This window comes from Suncus etruscus, chromosome 5, assembly GCF_024139225.1.
Source record: "Suncus etruscus isolate mSunEtr1 chromosome 5, mSunEtr1.pri.cur, whole genome shotgun sequence".
In the NCBI taxonomy this organism is placed as follows: domain Eukaryota; kingdom Metazoa; phylum Chordata; class Mammalia; order Eulipotyphla; family Soricidae; genus Suncus; species Suncus etruscus.
The window spans coordinates 121551015-121577083 of record NC_064852.1 but is presented as its reverse complement, the minus strand read 5'-3'; the positions used below and the strand labels follow the sequence as shown (position 1 = coordinate 121577083).

At 35.9% G+C, this 26069-nt stretch overlaps 1 protein-coding gene across 1 annotated transcript in view; it reads left to right on the top strand.

The window, feature by feature from the left end:
* PLCL1 (phospholipase C like 1 (inactive)) overlaps positions 1-16829 on the top strand; it is a 345138-nt gene extending 328309 nt beyond the window's left edge. Inside the window, exon 6 of the mRNA XM_049773184.1 lies at positions 16548-16829. Coding sequence (XP_049629141.1) covers positions 16548-16727 — 180 coding nt within the window. The 3' untranslated portion in view covers positions 16728-16829. The remainder of the gene's footprint in view (positions 1-16547) is intronic.
* Positions 16830-26069: the final 9240 nt, after the last annotated feature.

Genomic DNA, 26069 nt, shown 5'->3' with positions numbered 1-26069 from the left:
AGTGAGATTCTTTCTTACCTCTATCTGTGCACAAGGCTCTCCTCTGTGTATGCCTAAAATTCAGACCCTTTGCAATTTGCAAGTCTTCTTCCCAAGAAAGCTAATTGGATTGGTTTGACTAGAAGCCTTCTGTTTGGAATCAGGGTAGTTTGGGGGCCAGTGGCCATCCTTGGACTATATGTGTATAGTCTAATCAGTAGTGGCTGACCACAGGGATTGTTTTCTAAAAAAAAGAGAAGGACCATCTGACTTAGGTCAACCCATGGCTAATTTCTTTAACATGAGTCTATGTACATGGCTGGCAGAATCACAGAGGCGTGCCAAATTAGTCTTCTGGGTTTTCTGCATAGTCTGTATGTGAATTTTCATGAAAATAAACCCTTTCTTGCTGTCTATCCAAAGCCTATAACCTATCAGTCTCTAAAATATTGACTGAAATATCAGAGTTCTCTTCTACTTGTTTCTGATTGTTTGATTCTCACAGTCATCTATTCTGGGAAGTCATTTGCGTCCTGGTTAGGAAAAACATTTGGGGAGCTCCAATGTGACACTCACAACATTGAATAGTTTAGAGAATATATGGTAAAATTTACATATATATGTGCATAGTTATAGGAAAGTTATCTTCAAATAAGCATTTAAGAGAAACCATACTTGACACTCAACATCAATGTTGTGACAAGTGTATGTGTTGATTTAATGGTGCTTATTCCTTAAAGTGTTCTCTAGTGAAGCTACACAAATGTTCAGCTTTTGAGGTTGTGGTACTTACTACAAACTTTCGCAGGAATTTCCCCATGCACTTGTTTTAATCTTATTTCTACCCTAACTTCACATAACTGAATGATTTTTTTGAAGATGCTAATTAAATGTGAACCTTGAGTTGATCAGGATTTTAGAAAAGCTATGAAAGGTATTTGGAGGAAAATGATTGTACACTGCATGGGAGACAATTTTAGTGAAAAGACTTGAGTTTCATTGAGTACTAATAATCTTGGGGTTATTAGAATTTCCTTATTTTCATGAGTACTTAATGAGGTATTCAGGATGAAGACTGTACACAGATCCCTATATGGGATAGTTGATTAAGCCAAAATAACTTATGAACAATTTAAAAATATGGATGATGTTATTTCAACTTTCTCTCAAAAATATTTTTAGATGGAAGAAAAGGCTAAGGGAAAATACATACTTGAATGATTAATGTGGATAGCTTGAGCTTGTGATCTGAAATTGAACCAATCTTAGATTAGGGAAAATGAGTTTGGACATTTCCTTGGAGAAATAGAATGCCCTGATGGAGTTGTGGAACCAGTAATGAGCATTTCATTGGCAAAAAATTCACTGTAGAGAAAGCTGAGTTGACCCCTCCACGATTGGATAAGTATTACTTTGATAAAGAGCACATTTCTTTGAGAGTTGGCTCAATGTAATGTATTTAAAAAAAAAAAAAAGGAAAAAAGACTGTGTTGTGCATCTAAAACAAATAATAGTGGTTTTCAATGATAATTTATTTTAAAAAGACTTCATGGATGCAGCACATAAAATGATCATCTATTGACGATGTCTTGCTAGAGCTATTTGGCCACAAATGGCACCGGATGTAAATGTGCCAGTGTAAATGAGTGCCCACAGGATCACTGAATGGGCTATCCCCCCCTTTTTTTTTTTAAATTTTTGGGTCACATCCGGCAGTGCTCAGGGGCTACTTCTGGCTCTACACTCAGAAATCTCTCCTGGCATGCTCGGAGGACCATATGGGATGCCGGGATTTGAACCACCATCCTTCTGCATGCAAGGCAAATGCCTTACCTCCATGCTATCTCTTCGGCCCCTGGGCTATACCTCTTACAAAATGATGCATTTCCAAATGCTGACAATCAAGAATAAATGTCCTTAGTAAGAGAACATGTCTAGAGCAGAGGTAGTTTCTTTGTCACTGGACTCAAGGACACACATAAAGGAGATTTCCAATGACGTCGCAGTGTTGTGAAACTCAGGACTAGAAGTCTACTAGTGCTGCATTAAAATCTGTAGCACTCTGGAGGTGGTTCATTCACTGAAGCCTTTTGGTGACTGGTTCATTCTGGTTGCTTTCACTATTATTTGTTCTTAAAGGTATAGACTGACTGACCTTAACACAGGTTGAGTTTTAGGACTGATCATGTCACCAATATTTTAAGCACTGCAATAAATAATTTCTTTTTTTAAATTTTTTTCACTTTATTATTTTTATTTACTTAAAGAAAATGTACCACATAGTTGATATAACTGATTATAATACATTTGTTTCAACATGACATAAAGCGCAATGGAAAATAGAAAGAAAATAGAAAAAACTAAAAATAATAAAATGGAAAAAAGAAAGATGAAAAAGTTCATTATCAAGTATATTTGTAAAAATTATTTTATCTCCAATAAAGTCATTATTGCAATAGCAAATGGTTTAGTAAGCTCTTTTTATGATGATAGGAGATATAAAATACAATTCAAATAGGTGTGTTTGTGTGTGTGTGTGTGTTGTGTGTGTGTGTGTGTGTGGCAGTTGTTGTTTGCAAAGGCACAGCAAAGTATGGGAGAAATAGAAAGGTAAAAACCTTTGGCCTAAAAACTAGGGAATCCTTTCCCATGAAGTTTTCTGGCATAAGACCAGCTCCAGATTTTAGGCATACCAGGTAGTCCAACTCTAGAGCCATTCTCTGTGGTCCAAATAAAAGCCCTTCACCATCACAGTTGCTGCTGTCAGGTTTCTGTAGTTAGAGATCCTGGTTTCTGTACAGTTCCTATGTCGAAGTCAGGGTGGCATGGAGTGTCTTTTGATTTCATCTTACCATTAGGTGGCGATGCAGAGAATCCAGCCCTAAAAGCAGTTTATTGCTGTTACCAAGTCATCAGGGTGTCCTAAGAACCTTCTTTGAAGTAAGTCGGTGCCAGGGTAGCAGTATGGTCTTCCCTGATACAACCAATAATTTCTTAATGGGAATCCTTAGTAAGAAAATATTATAGTTTTGGGTCTGATATCGAGGTCTTTAATCCATTTGGATTTTACCTTCATACATGATGTTAACTGGGGGTCTAAGTTCAATTTTTTGCAAGTGGCTAGCCAGTTGTGCCAACACCACTTGTTGAAGAGGCTTTCTTTGCTTCATTTAGGATTTCTTGCTCCTTTATCAAAAATTAGGTGATTGTATGTCTGGGGAACATTCTCTGAGTATTCAAGCCTATTCCACTGATCTGTGGGCCTGTCTTTATTCCAATACCATGCTGTTTTGATAATTATTGTTTCTTAAAGAACACATTTTCAGCTCTGAAATGTGTAACTATTGCTTTGTAGTAAAATTTAAAGTTGGGGAAAGTAATTCCTCCCATTTGCTTTTTCCCAATGAGTGCTTTAGCTATTCTAGGGTATTTATTGTTTCAAATGAATTTCAAAAGTGCCTGATCCACTTCTTTGAAGAATGTCATGGGTATCTTTAGAGGGATCACATTTAATCTGTACAGTGTTTTGGGGGGTATTGCCATTTTGATGATGTTAATCCTGCCAATCCATGAGCAGGGTATGTGTTTCCATTTTCATGTGTCCTCTCTTATTTCTTGGAGCAGAGTTTTATAGTTTTCTTTGTATAGGTCCTTCACATTTTAGTCAAGTTGATTCCAAGATATTTGAGTTTGTGTGGCACTATTGTGAATGGGGTTGTTTTCTTAATATCCGTTTCTTCCCTATTATTATTGGTGTTTAGAAAGACCATTGATTTTTGTGTGTTAATTTTGAAACCTGCTACATTGCTATATGAGTTTATTGTTTCTAGAAGCTTTTTGGTAGAGTCTTTAGACCCGAAACCATAAGATATATAGAACAACACATAGGCAAAACACTCCAGGACATTTTAACTATAGGCATCTTGAAAGAGGAAACTGCACTCTCCAAGCAAGTGAAAGCAGAGATTAACAGATGGAAATATATTAAGCTGAGAAGCTTCTGCACCTAAAAGGAAATAGCGCCCAAGATACAAGAGCCACCCACTGATTGGGAGAAACTATTCACCCAATGCCCATCAGATAAAGGGCTAATCTCCAAAATATACAAGGCACTGACAAAACTTTACAAGAAAAAAAACATCTAATCCCATCAAAAAATGGGGAGAAGAAATGGACAGACACTTTGACAAAGAAGAAATACAAATGGCCAAAAGACAAATGAAAAAATGTTCCACATCACTAATCATCAGGGAGATGCAAATCAAAACAACGATGAGATACCACCTCACACCACAGAGACTGGCACACATCACAAAGAATGAGAATAAGCAGTGTTGGCAGGGATGTGGAGAGAAAGGAACTCTTATTCACTGATGGTGGGAATGTCGTCTAGTTCAAGCTTTATGGAAAGCAATATGAAGATTCCTCCAAAAACTGGAAATCAAGCTTCCATATGATCCATATATAGGTATATTCCTATACCACTCCTAGGAATATACCCTAGGAACACAAAAATACAATACAAAAATTCCTTCCTTACACCTATATTCATTGCAGCACTATTTACCATAGCAAGACTCTGGAAACAACCAAGATACCCTTCAACAGATGAATGGCTAAAGAAACTGTGGTACATATACACAATGGAATATTATGCAGCTGTCAGGAGAGATGAAGTCATGAAATTCTCCTATACATGGATGTACATGGAATCTATTATGCTGAGTGAAATAAGTCAGAGAGAGAGAGAGAGAGAGAGAGAGAGAGAGAGAGAGAGAGAGAGAGAGAGAGACGCAGAATGGTCTCACTCATCTATGGGTTTTAAGAAAAAATGAAAGACGTTCTTGCAATAATAATTTTCAGACACAAAAGAGAAAAAAACTGGAAGTTACAGCTCACCTCATGAAGCTCACCACAAACAGGGATGAGATTAGTTAGAGAAATAACTACATTGTGAATTACCCTAACAATGAAAATGTATGAGGGAAATAGAAAGCCTGTCTAGAGTACAGGCGGGGGTTGGGTGGGGAGGAGGGAGATTTGGGACATTGGTGATGGGAATGTTGCACTGGTGATGGGTGGTGATCTTTACATGACTGAAACCCAAATACAATCATGTATGTAATCAAGGTGTTTAAATAAAATATATATATATAAAAAGAAAATATTATAATGTATTTTATTTATTTAAAATTTTATTATCATTAACATTTATTTTTAATTTGGGGGGACATGTTGGAGGCCCTGGGCTGCTTCCCGTTCTCTGCTCATGGTACTTGGAGGTCTATGAGCTGTGGAGCTCGAATTCAGTCTTCCTGTATGTCAAGTGTGCATTCAGCCCATTAGCTCTCTCTTCAGCTCTCAGAATGTATATACAAAGTATCCTCCTCATATTAGCAGCTATCTAGGCTTTGTCTGCTTTGGGGCTTGTAGCAAGCTACATATTTAAAACTGCATATGATCTTTATAATATGTATATAGAAGAGCAAATATATTTAGAGGTTTCTGTAAAAGAAAACTTTTGTGTTTGACTTTTGGCATTTATGACAATTGCATAAATTCAAATTTCATGATCATGTATTATCCAAGAAAGTTAACTTGAAATATTGGAACTTTGAACCATATTTGTTTTGTGTGTGTGTGTGTGTGTGTGTGTGTGTTTGCTGATGTCTTGAATTATTTGACTGTTTTCATGAAATTCAAAATTAATTATCTCTGTCAACTCGCTAAAGGTTAATATTAATCTTTTGTCTTTCCCTATTATATCTCTTGATATCGAGGCATTTGATCCCAATAAAATGAAGGAAAGAGCAGGCATCAGGAGGATTAACCAGCAGTGACTTCTTATAGTTTTATTGAATGGTTCTTTTGTCAAAATGACTGCAGAATTCTCAGGATACTTGTATCATCATACAAACCTAGATTCATAAGGCTTTCTGCAGTTAAACCATGGTTTTGTTTTTTTGTTTTTTGTTTTTTTTAAGTTTAGCTCAGGGTTTTCTATTATTCAGTTTCCCGGGGTTGAAGCAATTTTGTTGACATTTTCTGTAAGTGGATTAGGCTTGCAGTCATTTGCCCAAAGCAGACAGATGGCTTCTTCAACAGAGCACCCTCCCAGGAGCCCATCTTATGGGATCTTCAGTAATATAACGAGTCTGTCACCGAAGATAATGTTGATCATTCATTTCTTTTGGTGACATATGATTTCTGTTCATTTTTGCTTTCTCATATGGTTTAAATGAAACAGCTGTTAAAAAAATTTTTTTTCACAGTCACAAGCAGTAGCTTCAGTATTTGACAATGAACAATGTTGTAAACTCGAAATCACAAATCAGAAAATAAGCTTTGGCAGGTTAAATAAAAGAACATTCTAGACATCCTGGAGGAAAGGTGCCACACACTTCAATACAATTGTTGCTCCTTCGAGTATTAGGTTGTCTTTAATGGAACTAAGAAAGGGACAACTCTGAATTTTATTCTCAGTGATAGTTTATTTTTGCCACTTCTCTGGCTTTAAAAGAAAATTTTAAAATGGGGTTTGTTGGGGCTAAAGCACAGCAGATAAAGCATTCACCTAGTATTCATCAGATCCAATTTTGATCCCCAGCATCCTATCTGGTCCCCAAAACCTTGCAGGAGTGATTTCTGAGAAGAGTCAGGAGTAACACCTGAGTGCTACTAGATGAATCCTCAAACACACACACACACACACACACACACACACACACACACACACACACACACACACACACACACACACCATGTGTTTTGTTTCTTCACATTTTTTAGGCCCTGTAGAGGAGGGCCCTCTAACATTGTCAATAATGTTAGTAAATTGGTGCTTTGTTAAACTCTTTCAATTTATTTTGAAAATATAATAATAACTAAAAATCATTTGAATTCATCATGCTAAAACCAGCATTGCCTGGTATTTGTCAGGGGTCGGGATAGATGTGCTCAGGACTTACTATTAGCTCTGGTTAGATGTCATTCCTAGCAGTGTTTGGGGAGCCCTATATGAGTTTTTTGCGATTGGACAGGCATTGGCCACATGAAAGGCACTTTTTTTTTTACGCCTGTACTAACTCTTTGGCCCTCAGGCAATACTTTAAACAACAGGATTCAAGAGATGTTAACTTCTTTCCACGATGATTTGCTGTGGGAAATTTTGATGACACTTTTTGATGACAAAAATTCCCTGGTATCTTCTAACCCATAATTCACGAGTTCGGTTTTATAAAGCAACTATTTTCCTGATAAAATCCATAAAGAAAGCTCTACATTGGTACTTAAAAATGTGTGTTGGTGCTGTTGCTGCTGCTGTTGTTTTTTAAATATACCCAATGATGCTGAGCCAAGGTCACTCCTGTGGTGTCAGAGTTTGAATTGTGCTCTGCTGCATGTGCCTTAACATCTATTCTACCTCTCTGGCTGTGCTTATTTAATATTTTTTTGCCTGTATAGTCTCTCTTAATTTCACCAGATGGATATAATTGAGCTGACCGTGTCATGGATGAGAAAATGGAGTTATTGAATGACCTTATAGAAAGGGGAACACTAGTGTCATCATGAATTTTTCCCCAGCAGCATAACAGGAAGGACACCAAAAAATCATTAGTATAATAGCAATTCTGAACTTTAGTCCACATTTGTACATGAAACCAGAATCCCTAGAATTTATTGTATTCTTTAATTGCTCCTTAGAGTTCTGGTTCAACTCCTGAGCTTCTGTGTACTATCCTCTTGGACAGTCATCTGATGTGGAAGGCATTTAGGGGCGCCTGAATATATTGTTTATTTTATTTTATTGATACTTTTTTGGGGGGATTATAACAAGCAGTACTCAGGGCTTACTCCTGACTTTGTGCTCAAGGATCACTCACTGCTAAATTTGGGGGATCATATGTAGAGCTGGGATTAAACCCAGTTTAGCTGAATGCAAAACAAGCACCTTATCCAGAGTACTTATTTCTCCAGGCACACTCATAGATGCTTTAAGGAGAATAAATTTCCCAGCTACCTGACACCTGATAACATGAATAGAGTTTGTTACATGCTGGTAATGAATTTGGTTCTTTTACCATCCTCCTTTTGGATCTACTATGATTCAAGTTTTTGTGATGACATCTTTAAAATGAAAACTGATCACTCTTTGCTCTTCCCCCGTTCACGAATCTTCTACTATGATCTTGAATTTCAGTTGTATGAAATTTGGGACTAGAATTAAAATAATTAAATTCTTCCAAATTCAATGCTGAGAAAAAAGGGAAATTTTTGATGTAAAAGTATCATCTAAAAAAAGATACTATTTACACTGAGACATTCAGGAAGTTCTCACATAAGTTTACTTTCTCTTTTTTGGGGCTAGAGAGTAGGATGCATGACCCAGGTTTAATCCTGGCACCCCTGAATACTGCCAGGAGTGATCTCTGAGCACATAGTCAGGAAGAAGTTCTGAGCATTGCTAAGTGTGGCCCCAAAACAGCAATAGCAAAGAAATTTTCCCTTTAAAAACATATAGACTTTAATTATTTTTGTTTTATATATCTAAAGTCTTTTGGAGGAAATGTATAATAAAGAGCATCATGATGTATATAATAAATATGCATATATATACAAAATTGCTACAGTGAAGAAAAAGCATCTAGGTACTTAGGGGCAAATCATTGTTAGTCTTTTTTTCCCCTTCATACTTACTTCCAGTGTGACCCTGAGGAATTAGACAGCATTAAGCTTTGGTTAGAGAGTTGATGAGCTTGCTGAGTTCATTTCTTTTATCTTTCAAGTCAAGAAATCATTATCTCTTCTTCCAATTCTCAAAATTGAAAAAAAATACTAAAATTTTAGAATGAAGTTCCATTATCACTAAATGGCACATTATTCAAGTATATTCCATTTTCAGTGTCTCAGTACATGAACTTCTATATATGTATACATGCCAAGAAAGCACAGTGAAATTAAGTAGTGAAAGTGTAAAGAAAATTGAGATACACTAGGCAATTTGCGTAGTTCCTTATTCTAGAAATAGTAGCTTTTAGAATCCTTCCTAGTACTACCTATATAAGTATCTGTAAGAGTAAAAGTAAGTCCAGGTCTCAAATAAAACTTTAAAATACTTTTATATCATATTTTACTGATTGTAAGATGCTGAAAAAAGAAGTGAAGATGCAATCATTTAAATAGCTTAGCTGTTATCTTGCCAATGATGTATAGTTTGAGACTATTCACTTGTGCTCTCCTGGCATCATATACTTCTAACACAGAGAAAGCTATTTAGAACTGTGTGTGTGTGTGTGTGTGTGTGTATGTGTGTGTGTGTGTGTTTCATTTATTAGCACCCATATCTTTAAAGAATCTAAGTTTTCAGGAGCTGGAACATTGATAGCATGGAGGGTAAAGTGTTTGCCTTGCATGAACCAGAGTTCAAGCTCAGGCATACCATATGGTCCTTTGAGACTGCCAAAAGTAATTTCTGAGAACAGAGCCAGTGGTAACACATGATCACTACTGTCTGGGTATGACCCCCAAAAAAGAATCTTAAATTGTCTGAGGGCAAATGCTCATCATTGTTTCTAGCTGGTTTAGTGTTTCTCAGTAGAAACAATATTATCCATAAAAGATGTTTAGGGAAATTATGGTTATAATCAGAAGGCTGCTGACATTTAGTGGAAGCAGCCAGAGTACAGGATATATTACATTGTACAGTATAATCAAGAATCGCCAAATATTCTTTATATTCTTGAGCCACACCAGGGGCCTTCAGGGTTTACTCCTTGCTCTGCTCTTAGAAGTTACTCCTGGCAGGGGTTGGGAGTCCATATAGGATACCAGGGATCAAACCCAGGTCAGGCATGTGCAAGGCAAACATCCTAACCACTGTGCTAACCCTCTGGCCCCTGCAAAACTTTAAGTTCTGCCTGAATCACTCTCCAAAATTCAAATTGAAGTACTTCAGTAAAAATATTAATTAATATTTTAGCATTATTATGGTTTTCTTTATTAAATATTCCATTCTGCTTTATTTTTCAATGTTGTGCCACCTTTTCAAATAAAATATACTTTGAAGGGGTTTTGGGGCAGACACAGTGATAATATGGCTTACTCCTGGTTCTGTGCTCAGAGATCACTCCTGGAAGTGCTCAAGGAAACATATACAGTGTTGGAGATCAAACTGAGGTTGACTCTTTGCAAGGCACATGTTTACTCCATAGCCTATTAAATGATCCTTAACATAACTTCCAGTTGTCAGGATTTGAGCTCAAAGATGTGAAGTATATGCTGTGTATACACCAGACACTGAGTTTGGTCCCCAACAGTTTCTGGACCCCTAAGCACTGGTGGATACTGAGCACCCAGTGTCCCATTACCCCATAGGAAGCAAGAGCCGTACATCATGGTGCCTTACCACTGACTTATCAGGCCTGCATTGCTGAACTAGCCACCGTGGGAGGAGTTCCTAGATTCTTGGCACTGTTTGAATGACCTCCAAAAGAAAAAAAATATCATTAAAATATCTTCTACACTTCATAAATTAATTTTTCCTTGAGGACTAGATTTTTCTGGTATTAAAAAGATTTATCTATGTGCTGTTTTCAGAGTGTTCAGAAACATTAGATTACTTATGCTAAATGAATCAGTACTAAAATACAATAAAATGAATCTATGATAGTTTAAGAAAGCTAAACTTTATAGAAAATTACAATAGGTTATAATTTTATTGAACATTCAAGTGAACACCATTTCTATTCCTGTACATTAAAATCATGTAAAATTTTAATGTGTTAAATCATGTACTAAAGATTTGAAAAGCAGTGCTCCTTTGTTTTAAGTTTTCTTTTAGGAATAACATAAAAAGTTCTATGTAAATACTCTTAATATGAGTTTACTCTAGCGAATTTTTATCGCTGGAAATAATTAAATTGAAGTCAAATTCAATTTCTTAAGTTGTGAGGTCCAGGTGGCTAAAATATTTGGTTGTCATCTTCCTGAAAAATAGTAAATCTGAGTGTTGATAACTTACTATTAGAAACCAATAGAAACTTCTATTTTGTGCAGTGACAGTATTTTGCACTTAATTATTATGGCTACACCCTTATTCCTCTTAAATTTTGTTACTACTTTGAAAATATTGCCTACTTGGGTATAGGTTTTCATCTTTGCATCATTTCACCAATATTCCAGAAATGTCACACCAAGAAAAATACATCTCATGTTCCACATAGTTGGAATATGCTGATTTACTTTCTCAAATGAAAAGCCTTGTAATTATTTCTATGTTATTATAGAAAAAATTACTTTTTAAAATAATACAGAGATTTCCCCCATAGCATGGCTTTAGAATTAGGAAAATGGGAAGAGTATATGGAACAAGTAAACCGTGATGTCTGCAGCCTGCTTGAGTTTCAGTATTTTGGGGTGATTCTGCCTGTGAATGTAAGCACTCATATAAAATCAGTCTTCTATTCTGTGTGTGCACATGTGTATGTGTGAGTATGTGTACAACTACCCATAGAAAACTGCCTTGCTACAGAGTCAAATTTGTTTACACGAGCAGTTGTGTGTCTGTGAGGGTCCCTTCATTCCCAGAGTTTCTATTAACTACTTTAAATATTTGTGGTGTACTCAGACAACCCACGCAATTCTCTCAATGGAGACAAGACACTTGTTAGGATTTTCGCCTGATGTTTATGCACTAGTGGTACAAGGGAAAATGGAGTTCATGGGGGAAAAAAGTATGAAGAAGCCACAGATTTTTTTTTTTGTGCCTTATGAGGATAGATGACAGAGCCAATTAATTTTATTTTCAAAAAGTGTGGGGAAACTGTATATCTTGAATCTATTTTTTGGGGGGGGGGCATGCCAGTAGTGATTGAATATGGAATTCTTGTTTGCAAATCATGTGTCCTGCCCTTTGAACCACCCCCTAACTCTGGAATTTCCTTTCTTAAGATCCTAGATAATCAAAATTCTAAATGGGTTTGATAGTTCATAAAGATGTAAAAAGATAGATGAATGACATTTATCACACTAGCCTCTGTTATAGCTATAATATACTAAGAGAATGTGTTTAAGCAGATTTATACTGAGTAGATTAAATTTTCTAAATGCTTCCTTTGATTTAGTATTATGATCATATTTTATGATTGGCAATAAATGGATTAGTGGTAATCAAAATTCTGATGGTATTGTTCAGCAGTTTGATTTACAATCCAAATGGCAGCTGCTATTTCTTGATTTCTAAATAATATATTTTAATTGAAATGAAATGCAGTTTAAACCTTTGAAGATGTTTGATGTCTTTTTTTTTTCAGAAGAACCATTTAATCATACCTAATTTTTAGATTCCAGATTTCTGCTGTTATCTCCTATGTTTTCCCATTTTTTCCAATATTCTTTGCTAAAATGTGGTCAAATTTGAATAGACCCTAACATTTGAAAAACATAACTGGAGGCTGACTTGGGTTTTGCCTTTAAAGATTTTTTATAGTTCTCTTGTCCTATAAGCATTCATGTGTCTGCTGCTCTACTTGGAAATCCTCATATTTTTCTAAAACCTTTCAAGAACCATCAATAAATCCACCTGGGATTAGTAGTATGTTGAGTCTTTAAAGTAATTTGACATGATTTTTAAGTTGAGTGTTCAGTGGTCAAAATGTACACACTAGTTTGGCATCTTATGTCATAGTAACACCAGATTTTAGTGTCCATGAGGTTTTCAACTTATATCCTACCAAGCAAAATAAATTCTTCTAAGCTTTTCTCCTTTCCCTTCTTCTATGAACACCAGTTTGAAGAAAATTTATAGTAATATTATTTAAAAAAAAACCCAATACTTTAAGTATGTGCTATACACCAATACCTTGAAATGGCTTAGCCCATAATGAATATCTAATACATGTTGTGGGAAATAATGCACAAGTCAGAGATGTTTTGAGGGATGAGATTTAATGTAAATAAGCTTATTTATGGGAGCTTGAGAGGGGCATGTGGCAGAGAAGAGCTAATTGGTTAAGAGAAATTATTTCCTTTAATTCAGGTAAAAGTCACAATTAGCAAGAATGTCAGGATATATGTTGATAAACTTCACCCTATTATTTTGCTATAAGTCTTTCCTGCTTCTTATTCCTTAATCAAGAGGATTCAAGGAGTAAATCTTTGAACCACAGAGCAGGAAGATAATCATAATTCTAGCTTTAAAAAGGTAGAAAAAATTGCATAAATATTTTCAGGCCATTTCCTACTCTTTCATCTTTGCTTATTAATATTTTTTTCTATTTTTTCCCTGACTGTGGAATACAGCCAGGAACAGTCACCTGGTCATCAGGAGATGATGTATTTGTCTTCTTGCTCACTGGCACTGTTTTCTCCAATTAGCCATTGTTATCTGGATACTGATTTATTTACCAGAACTGGCATGGACTAGCATGTGGGCGTGGCTTCCACCTCTCAGAATGAATGAGATAACATTAGGACTGATTAATCAGATTAATCAGATGCATTTCGTAAACTGTTATAGGAAAGGAGATGTGAGACCATTATGCCTTAGCAGTATCAAGCTTGATGTTTCTGCCTGTTTCACTCTTTTCTTGCAGGGAAGATGCCAATCTTGCTTTTGTGAAGCTTTTAACGTTTTGGATGAAAATTTCAAAACTAAAAGAATATGAAGCACTAAATAGTGATAATCTGAAAATGAGTGTGAAATAATCTTCATAATTTTTTTAAAATAAGGAATCTTGGGGCCGGAGAGATAGCACAGCGGTAAGGCATTTGCTTTGCATGCAGAAGGACGGTGGTTCGAATCCCAGCATCCCATATGGTCCCTGAGCCTGCTGGGGACGATTTCTGAGCGTAGAGCCAGTCTTAACCCTTGAGCACTTCCAGATGTGACCCAAAAACAAAAAAAAGGAGGAATCTTTCCATTTACAAAAAAGAATAGGAACTACATTCTATAACTGTAAATAAGTTAATGTTTATATTAAAATATACAAAAGAACTTAATTTTTATAAAATAGTTTATTATATATAGTATAGACTATGTTAACTACTTATCAAGTCATCTTATAACACCACTCACTTGGGATTCTTTAAATCTGAAAACAAACAGCTTTTCAACATACTTTCTTTTGTTTTCAGAATTGTGAGGAAAGCAGAGGGATATTTTCATCATTTTTACAAGAAAGAAAAGAAATGGTCCCAAACAAAGCTGGTAGTTATAAAAAACTAAACTAAGACACACTGACTTTGGTCCCTGCCAGCGTGTTCTTGGCACACCATTTCCTCCTGTCTAGATCTCATCTCTAAATTCCGTCAGTTTGTGTCACATGGATGATGAGTTGCCTTTCATCTGAGTTGTTTACATGGAGAACAATGAATAAGAGGCCTTAATGTTCTTGCAGAGAGCACATGATTGGCCTTGAAGAGATGCTCTGAGACAATGACTAAATTTAACTTAAACTCTGAGTCTATCACTTAGCTGCTATTGGACTAGGAGACTATAGCAGAGAAGAGTTAATTGGTTAAGGAAAATAACTTTGAGCCTCTCTGCCATTCACTGGAAAATGAGAATTTTAAAAGTTCCTGTCTCAGAGCTATGTTGAACTAATTAAATGAAAGTACATAGAAAGAGTGCCTGTGCTAAGTGATATTTTCTTTTTCCTACCAGAATATTAACAATCTGTATTACCATGAACATTCTTACTGAAGAATTGAATTTTTTAGCTCAGAATAGAGGAGAATTCATCTTTCAGTGCTCAGTGACTAATTTGTCTTAGAATTGCTTCTCTGTCTGAAAGTCTGCAGTATTTAGTTTTTATTTTTAAACTAAGCAATAAATGTGATATATAGAATAAAGCACTTAATCCAGACAGAGGTAGTTAAAGTTAGTCCCAGTTTATTAACCCCTGGGGACCTTAATCCAGTTCTATAACCTCATCAGACTGAGCTTCTTGAGAAATTTATGCTATGCAGTCTCCAATTCTTTATCTAAAATTCCATTCTACTTGACTTAATTAAATGCAGGTTATGTTCACTTTAAAAAAATTAGGCAAGTTCTACTTGAATTACTATATGATTAAAGATTGTTATAAGTATTTAGAAGAGTAGTGAGTGCAGTTAGGGAAATAACTACAGTAACAAATATCATGACTGTCTAATGAGTGAGATACGTAAAATGCCTGTCTCAAATACAGGTAGGGGCTGGGAAGGAGGGGGGAGGCATTGGTGGTGGGAATGTTGCACTGGTGAAGGGGGGTGTTATGTTTAAGACTGAAACCTAACTATAATTATATTTGTGATAATGGTGCTTAAATAAAGATTTTATATAAAAAGTATTTAGATATTTTTACATTATATAGAATGGACAAGTGTCATATTTTTAATTTAAAAAATATATTTTTAAAAACATGAGGCTATCTGGTTCATGGTTTCACAAGTGCTAAAATTGCAAGGGGGTGTGGGAGAAGGGAGAGAGGGGACATTGGTGGTGGGAATGTTGCACTGGTGAAAGGTAGCGTTCTTTTTATCACTGAAACCCAACTACAATCATGTTTGTAATCAGTGTTTAAATAAAGATATCATTAAAAATAAAATTGCAAGTGGGCTGCTAAATCATACCAAAATAATTTATTTCCTATAGGTTTATTCTGAGAATGTAAAACAATTCTAGATATTTTACTTTTGTGAGAAAATAAGTCGGATGTAAAACTGATCTTGCTGCTGTGGTCTGGAGAGTCTATAATAATATTGTTCCCCAGCACTATTAGGTTAGCCAGAAATACTAGATTCATTTGAATTCATTCAAATTCTCCATGTATAATCACCTAGTACTGTTTCTGTCCCAATTAATGTTATATTAACAGAATGTAATATACGTAATAGATGATAATTTTGTCAACACTTTCAGATTTGTATTCTATTCATACGGCTTTGTCCTTTTGTTGCTATTCTTTCTTTGGATTTTTTTTTGAAGGGGAGGGGACTTGGGGAAAGAAACACCTTAAACTGCTCGGGGCTATTCCTGGGTCTGCACTCAGAGGTTATGCCTGGAAGTGGGGAAACATTTGTAGTACAGGGATCTAGCAGGGGTCAGTTGCATGCAAGACAAACTCCATAACCTTGTATGATCTCTCTAGCTCTCTTGGGTTACAACAGACTGTTACAGTAGTTTGCTCTTAGTGCTTAAGGAAATTTTAATGAAATGTTCCCAGGTAATACTTAAACAGGGTATAAAGTCTTGGGCCTACATGGTAAAAGTGACTGAATGTCCTGAGGATATTCAAAGAGGGTTCCCTGAGGGGGCTACCAATAACTGGAGTCTCAAGGAACTACTGGCAACAGCAGGGCTATTGACTGAAGACAAAGGCTAAAATTCTTAAATTTAAGAGGGAAGGTTCCTTGCTTCTATGAGCAAAGCTTCCTGAGCTACCTTCAGAAAAGGACCTCTCAGGTCTGGGATAACTTCCTCACTGAGCAAAATATCTGACTTAGGGTGAGCTCTTCCCGAATATGTTTGGCACATAACTCTCTGGTGTGTTTTTTTTCTCTCCTCCCCCCCCCCCCCCCGTTTGTAGGGACAGGGAGATCTGCTGAAGAATGCCAAGAATGAAGCCATAGAAAATATGAAGCAGATTCAGCTGGCCTGCTTGTCCTGTGGACTGAGCAAAGCCCCCAGTAATGCCGAGGCCAAGAGCAAGCGCAGCCTAGAAGCCATTGCAGAGAAGGAAAGCAGCGAGGAGAATGGAAAGCTGTGATTGTGGCCTTCAGAGGACTTGGTGTTTTCTTTCTTTCATCTTTTTTAGAAATTCACACACACACACACACACGCACACACACACACACACACACACACACACACACACACACACACACACACACGATGCCCTCTACAGGGTGCAGGACATACATAGATATTTTCACAATGTCAGTATTTTAATGCAGTTAATTTATCTAAATTAAAAATAGTAGTGGTGTTTTAAATTCCGAGATGTGTGTAGACAACTATGTATGGCTGAGAGTGAATGTGTGTGTGCATATGAAAGAGAGTCTAAGATGTGGAGGGGAACTAGACTGAGAGACATTTTATGTGTGTCTTATTTAAGTCTATTCTGTGTTGCATTGTTCATCTAGTAAGAGATTCTTTTATCAATGGGGGTTAAATTAGTTCATCTGAACACCTAAGAAGCACTTAATATAACCTGTTGATGTTGTTTAAATTTGCTTTTCCACCTTTGCCATTTTAGAGATTTTAACATAGTTTAAGATTAAAGGAAGCCAAATTTACCAGTATAAATGTTTATAGATTATAAAAACTCCTAAGATTACAGGTATAAAAAGGGAATGAAAGATAAATACATGATCAGGATTTCTGGGAATATTAATAAAGTCTTTTATTTAAGAACTAAGTGAATTCTTTAAAGTATTTATGATATAAAATAACTTTAGAAAGATTTTTTTTGTAGTTCACTAAGTATTGAGGATTTCAGTGAAACTGATCATAAATGAGTTTATTCTCATCTGTGTGGTACTCTGAAACAAAGCAAAAGTTATATAAATTATTAAAGTTTTTGATGTTATGATAATACTATTTGGTTCTGAAATATCAAAGTTGAGATATATAAGATGTTCTAACTCTTCCAGCTGGGAGTCTAGCATTCATCTACAACAGATATGGGCAGTTAGGAAGTTTATCTTTTGGGGATTTAGTTAAGAGTACTAAGAATTTAAAGAAGTTCAAATAATGCCATATCACATTGAACTGATAAAAGTATATGTGTGATATAACATTTTCATGATTGAAAATATTAATGATATAATTTTAACAAATGCAGAAAACACAACTAATCAGAAAATGTTTTAGTATATCTAGATAATTTTACCCTATTCTTTTCATAAAACATTTGAGTATAATGTTTGCTTCTTCCAGCAGAGCCAAATGTTCTATGGTTATAAAATATATTTATTTAAAACAATGCTTTTATTTTGAAAAGCTTCTCATTGAGTTGATTAACAAGTGTGTTCAGTGGGGGGAAATCCAGGGAAGATCATTGTGAAAAATGTTACCAATAGAACCATTTTCTATAGTTACCATGTTGTTATTTTTGATTGTTTAACACTATTGTGTTCATATTGCATATAAATGAGAGTAAAGATATGAAACAATATTTGCATTCTTTGCTTTAATTGTGAATCAATTTAAAAAACCAATGGTAATAAAAGGTATTATATCAGAATATTTTCCAGGGTTTGACAATTACTCTGAATTTATAATGGACACTGGGGAGTCTAAGATGGGTTTTCAATGGTACTACAATAGCCTGTGTGAAATTTTATTTATTCTTTGTAATAATTCATCTACATAGTGGATGTACAGTGGATGAACAGTGGAATGAAGGTCTCTTGTCCCACTTTGGATGAAAAAGGGGAAAGTCACCCTACATATATGTGAGTTGTCTGATTCCACCTGCTGATTATTGCATCTCCTGAGTTTCCCTGGAAGAAATCTTTACCTTTACTGCTGATCAAGAGAAATGGGAAGAGAAGAGAAAATAATATTTTGTTATTTACTTAACATTCAAAACCAATCCTTTAACATGCCTTCCATGGTTTTATTCTATTCATCCTGGAGAGCCACCTCATACTGAGCACCTACCCCAATTTGAGTTTTCTCTACTTTTGGGAAGTTTGTATTATGGCACTTTAATTTATGAAAGACTTTAAGTCACTGCTTTTGTCAACCAAAAGAAATACAAATAGAAATTTAGCTTTGTTGACAAAAGATGAAGTTTGTTCTGGGGTTATAGTGGACGCAGCATCCCTCTGGCTGATTCGAGAGAGGGCCAGGCCACTCATTCATCAGAACTGCATTTTACAGGCTGTGTCTTCATCTATTATTTTCACTATCATGTAATTTTAGGGTTTTTTTGTTTGTTTTGTTTTGTTTTTGTTTTTGGGCCACACCTGATGACGCTCAGGGGCTACTCCTGGCTATGTGCTCAGAAATAGCTCCTGGCTTGGGGGACCATATGGGATGCCGGGGGATCGAACCGCGCTGTCCGTCCTAGGCTAGCACAGGCAAGGCAGATGCTCGTTGCTGTGCCACCACTCCAGCCCCAAAGTTTTGTGTATTATTTGAGATGGTCGGTTCCATTATTTGAGAAGGATTGGACATATTCAATTTCATCATATCATTGAACAGTAATTACTTCTTTACAATATATGACTTCTTTCAGAGAATGGGATGAGTAAGTGTTTTTCAAATGTAATATGGATTCCATGTTCCATAGTGAAGAAGTGTCTGGTTGTAGGCAGGAGCCATTCTCTGCTACCATACCTGGGTGCTGTGGCCAGGTGGTGAATGAGGCATGGAGTAGGAAAGAACATTCTAGTCCAAGTGGGGATGATCCAAGGGAAAGGTTCGTATGGTGGTCTTAAATTTTAAACAGAATAACTAAACCAAACAATTTTTACATAACTGATTTTTGACTATTATCTGCTTTTTTCCCCTAGGCTTGAGAAGCTTTAGGGTAATGAAACTTTAAAATAACAAAATATTTTAAATTATAACTTTAATAAAAACAAACACTTTTTACAATGATTGATTTTAGAAAAGCATCTATCTTATTTTTAGACTACCACAGTAGCAAATATCCTATTCTGATTACCTTTGGGATGCCCAGAAGGGAATGAGAGAGCTGTTAATTCAGTTTATGTGTTCACATTTTACATGACCAAGAAAATTTTAGATGGAATTTGTTGGTAAAATATGACTGAAATTTGGGGCCGGAGCAATAGCACAGCAGGAAGGCATTGCCTTGCACAGGGATAACACAGGACAGACCCTAGTTCGAATCCCGGCATCCCATATGGTTTCCCCCACCCCAGCCCAGCCTGCCAGGAGTGACTTCTGAGCGCAGAGTGAGGAGTAACCCCTGAACACTGCCAGGTGTGGCCCAACCCCTGCCCCCCCAAAAAAGTGACTGAAATGTTATAGAAAAAAAACAGTGTAAGGTCACTAATGAAGAAGTAAATGGAGAAACTGACTTTAAATTCTGCTTTAAAATTAAAATTGTTTTGTTTTTGTTTATTTTGGGAGGAGTACGGTAGGAGCCCACCTGATAGTGCTCAGGTCTAACTCTTGGCTCTTTGCTCAGAAATTACTCCTGGCAGTGCTCAAGGGATGATGAGGATTTTGTGGATAGAACCAGGGAGAGGTGGCTGCATATATGGCAAACAGCCTACCTACTGCATTATCTCTCCAGCCCCTAAATTCTGCTTTTATCTGTGTTTACTTTGATTTATAATTTAATTTTAAACTTAATTAATAGCATTTCCCTTTATATACACAAGTGGGAAAAAAAGCTATCATACTTGTTAAAAAATGCCAATGATCAATATAGAAATGCAAAAATAGATTGTATATAAATATAAATCACCCACAATTAATATTTAGACTATTATCACCCCATTAACATTATTTAAGGTTTATACATAGGCTTTTACTTTTAACAAAAATGATTATGTTACATAAACTGTTATAGGATAGGGCTTTAGCACCAATGAAAACAGCTGGTCAAAGATATATACCATATTTGCCGGCATATAAGACAACTGGGCATATAAGACGACCCCCTAATTTTGCAGTTAAAACATAGATTTGGACTATATTCGCTGAATCAGACAGAACGTTCCTGTGCTGCATGTGCTGCATGTGTTCCTGTGCTCATGTACCACAGTGAGCCAAAGGTTCAAAGGTTATATTGTAATAGACTTCCTCTCTGACTCTGGCCAATCGAGCAGGCTTTTGACAGTGTAGATTCCGGTGCAGAACATTGTCTAATTTGCATGCATAAAAAGCCTGCTTGGATTGGCTGAGTTAGAGGCAGTCTGAGCAGCCTTGCAATGATTGGTGCAGGATCGAGTTGGAAAATTCGTTTTGTGGCAATATTCAGACAATTTCGTTTAGCGGCATATTGAAACATTTTCCCGGATATACTCGGTGTATAAGATGATCCCCGATTTTCTGTTGATTTTTTTTTTTGTTTCAAAAGTCGTCTTATACGCCAGAAAATACGGTATGTTATTAAACATGTACATTGGCACGCTCAGATGCTGAATCAATTTATCCTACAAATGTATTTTTTGTGTGTGTGTTTTTGCCACTGGATATTTTTCAAGACATTTTAAATTATATAGAACTTTTAGAAATTAGGAGCCAGAGTGATAGCAGAGTGGTAGGGCATTTGCCTTGCACACAGCTGACCCAGGACAGACCTGGATTCCATCCCAGGGTCCCATATGATCCTCCAAGCCAGGAGCGATTTCTGAGCACATAGCCAGAAGTAATGACTGAGCTTCGCCAGGTGTGGTCAAAATAAAATAACTTTTAGAAATTAATGATCAAACATTAAATAATTAATTTTCAACTTATAAAATATATGTTCTGATAACACTTCACACCATCTGGTCCTTGCCTCATATACATACATATATTTTGGGAGCTGTCCTTCCAGGAGGAATAACAGAATTTTCAATTTTCCAAACATCATTCTTGATGATTTATATCATATCCAACCCTGATGAATGTTTTAATATGAATGATTATTACCTTCTTATTATCTTATGCGTAACCAATTCCCTAGGATTAGACTTCATCCTCCTCCTTTCTTGTTATAATAGATTTTCAATGATAAAAATTTATTTCTGCAAACTCAAATTCTTTTATATTATGCTTCTAGAATTGGGTCAAATGCATATATGATTTTTAGGGGTTTTGAGAAATATTGCCAAATAGTCTCTGAAAAACTTGTCCAATTTAAATCCTCACTACAAGTCTATAAGAGTGCTCAAATCTTGGCCAATGCTAAATTTAGCTTCTTTAATTTTGATTTTTGCTACTCTTGTAAGATAAAAAAAAAAACTCTTATTGGTCTCTAGTGAGATTTAATATAAAAATCTTGCATAAATTTCTTGATTATTTTTGTATGAAGTAGTGGTAAATATTTTTATCTTTTTATTATTTATTTTAAGAGACATTTTATTAGTAAAATCTTAATTTATACCTGTCATGTTACAAATGTATTTTGTTATTTGAATTCCTATTATAATCTACATTATGATTTTTTTTTTTTTTTTTTTTTTTTTTTTTTTTTTTGGTTTTTGGGCCATAGTTGTGTTGCCTACCACTGTAAAACTAGGTATCTTTTATTACTTATTATTTCCTGCTTGTAGTTTTTGTTTACTTTTCACATTTTAATCTACAATCTCCTGGAATTAATTTTGTGTATAGTGTAAGAAGTTTAATTTTATTTTCACTGACCCAGCTAATGTGTTGTAAAAACTATCTTTTTTCAGTGACTTTATAGTGCCATTTTTGGTGAAAACAGTTCTTATGTATGTATTGTCTGTTTCTGTAACCTCTATTTAATTCAATTGTTATTCTGTGTCTATCCTAGAAACATTACCCTTTCTGAATTACTATTTCTGATATTTTTATATCAGAATATAGACCTACTGTTATGCCTTTTTGACATTTTCTTGGTTATATCTGGCTCTGAATTTCATATGCAAATTAGCTTATAAATTTCTATCAGGTACTTATTAGAATTGGACTGATACCATATTGAAAGTATTTATTAATTTGGAGAAGTATGCCATATTTATATTACTAAGAATTCTAATTCTTTCACATTGTGTATCTCCCCATCACAGTTTATTTAATTTCTCTTAATACATTATAGATTTGTATGTAAAGACCTTGAACATTTTTCATTAGATTTATTTTAGAAATTTGATGTGTTTGATGCTATTAGAAATAATAACAAAATTTTATTTTAAATAGATTTTTATGGTATGTAGAAAATAAATTATTTTGTGATGGTCATTTACAAAATGCATTTGCTAAGTTCATTTGTTAATTTAATTATGCATTTATTTGGAATTGTGTATTCACAGTCATGTCACATGAAAATATGTGTTTTATTTTTTTATTGCTCTTATTTTCAATCATCATTACAACAGTTAATTGAAGTAACATTAGTAATCATCCTTTTTCACTCCTAATACCTGAGAATTTTCTGATACTTTATTTTCAATGATGTTTACACTATATATTGGTAGATTATGCAAGAGAATTAAAAATGTAGTACTACTTTTACCCTTTTTATAAAGAGATGACAAATTTTTTTAAAGTTATAAAGGGAAATTTTATTTTGAGGTTAAAGTCATGAATATTTTTGATGACACTAAAATAGAAGTGACAAAAATAATATTGGGCTTTATCAAAATAAAAATTTTGTGAACTTCAAATGACAGCATCACATGTTAAAAGATGAACTACAGGGGCAGGAGCAATAACACAGTGGGTAGTGTGCTTGCTTATATAGTGACTGACTTGGGTTCTATCCCTGTCATCTCATGTGGCTTGCGGTGTCCTGAAGCCCCCCCAGGGGGGACCCGGCCAGCAGGAATTAGCTGGAAAGGCTTCTCAGACAACCGCACTCCTATTTTGCTGAGTAGAAGAGCAACCACACCTGTAAAAAATCTGAAAGAGGTTAATAATAAAGACCCAAGGCAGCGTCTCACTGTTCAAGGGCAACTTTATTTGGCTACAGCTCCTTCTTATATAGAGAAGGAGAAGGGGGCAGTACAAGGGTGATGTCAATCACACTTTTGGCATGAAAATTACTTCATTATTCCAAATAAGGCAAGTGGGCAATACTTCTTGCAGAATCCATGGAAACATCTTGTGACCTTCTAGCTGCATTCCTAATTGCTTGACTATCAGGAGGTGGTGCAAGATGTGCTTGCCTCAGTGATCTTGAACAGACAATGTAGCATATACACAATAATGAATGTCTTGTAAACTCAGGGATATGGTTAAGGGAGTAAGGCCTCTTTTCTGGGAATGGTACTGGGCTGTGTTGCTCTCCTCCGGGCTAAAAGATTAATTATACTTTGCAGCTGCATTTTTCTTTCTCTTTGGCCCAAGAACTTACAGCAAGACTGCATGTAGCCTTTAGGTGAAAGGCTGGATTATGGCAGAAAGAATAGCAAAATGGCCTCAAACAAGTCAGTCCCCAACATCTCCCCCTTTCTCTTCTAATAAAAGAAGGAAAGTCGTGAGCGGGTGGAAGAACCGTGTCTTAGGCTACAAGGTTTGACCAGGTTGGACACGGCCAAAGCCGCATTTAAAAGATGGCTACAGGCGCTGTGGGTGTGCACAGAGATTTGAATTATGTGTTGTAGCCTTTTAGGGCCGTGTCCTAACTGGGACCTTGCTAATCCCGTCGTAGGTATCTCCACAGCCGAGAGCACAAGTACCGGAGCGAGCTCCGTTTGTTAGCTATGCGCTTTATCTCCTGAAAACTTAGTGGCTGGAAGGGCGGCTTGGTGACAATAGCCAAGTTTTCACAGGAGTCACGTTGGGTTAACTGTTGGTAGTGAACTTGAACAGAGGTTTTTGCCGTCTCATCTACTTGGTTTTTAACAAGGGCAGTAAGTTTGTGGAAAGCCCATGGGTCAAAGGAAAGGAGCAGCATGAGGCTAATAAGAGGGCCCAAAATAGTGGACAGTAATGTATGTATCCAAGGAGAAGAGAAAAACCAACTCTGTTACCAACCTTGTTCTTGGTCAAAACGTTTCTGGAACTTCTTCATACCATTACCAATACGTAGAACACTATTCCTAACTAATCCAGATTTGTCTTTAAATACACAGCATAGTTCTTTAAGGGCCACACAGACTCCCCCCTCTTACATAAGGGCAAAATATAGAGCACGACGATTTTGAAGAACTATCATAATATGGGTCTGTGAGGGTTAGAGCAGAGGCATTTATAATATTTAAAATAACTTGAGAGGAGGAGGATGGGCCAGAAGGCAGAGTTCGTAGCTCACAACTTGCTTAATAGTGAGTTGATGACGCTGAGGCTGAACTTTCCAGAGAAGAAGTTTAGAGTTATTGGTGTAGATAGGAGATTTAAACGTTGTGATGCTTTTATAAAACGCGAAACCGGTGAATTGCAGATTTAACAGTGTTCATAGCTGGTGTTGGAGAGCGCTTGGGCAGAGGCATTGACCATTTGCAGGATGAGGTTCAAGGTGGAAACCGGACCAACAGGTTTGATGGTTAATGTAGGCTTTAACAAAGCTAAAACATAATAATTATGATAAGCAAGAAACATTTTAGTAACAATATGGGGAGAAAATGCAGTGGAGTAAACAAAATAAGTGGAGTTGGGGGCTTCAATGAAGATGGAAGAGTTGTTAACAATAATGGTTTGATTGCAAATGTCTGATTGTTGAACAGGGGGGCACATATATGGTTTGAGTAAGCAAAGTTCCACGACTGACTTGTTTGCAATGGAGGTTGTTGGTGGCAATGGTGGGCAACCAAGGCAGGTAGGCAGAGTGTGTAATTCAGCATTGTCAAAGGTGGAGTCCGTCAGAAACAGGTTTGCAGGAAAGGCGGCTGGCAGGAGGGGTGACAGGCTTTTTTGAAGTGGATGAAGACAGGACTGTGGAAGGCTGCGGAAATTTTTTGTTAGACTTCAGCATTTAAAAAATTTTTATAATTAACAATCGCCAATTTATGAAAAACTTTTAAACTGAACATAAATGATTTTTGTTAAACTTTTTAGTTATTATTTTAAAGCTAGATGCTATTTTTTAGCTATAAATACATATTCTATAGGCCTGAACTTACACGTAGCAGGAAAGTTGGGTGACTGCAAAGTCCAGAAATTCTCCAGGGAAAAGTTATCCCCGATGGCCATTGAGAAATTTGGGGTTTGCCATCCCTCACACTTTCCGCCATGTTCTTAGAAGGACAAAGCTAGCTTAATACATAATTTTTAACACATGATTTTTAGTTGCAAGATGCCAGTTTGTGAACTGACCAGACTGAACCAGGTTGAAAAATTTAATTGAAATTTGAAAAATGGATAAGGCTTTAAAAATTGTATTATTATAAAATGTAGAGATAACAAATAAACAGACAAAACAAAACAACACTAAACACAACATTTTACACTTGTGGCCACTTTCATTCATCACAACAGACACATAAACAGACAAAAGGATTGATTTAAGACTTAA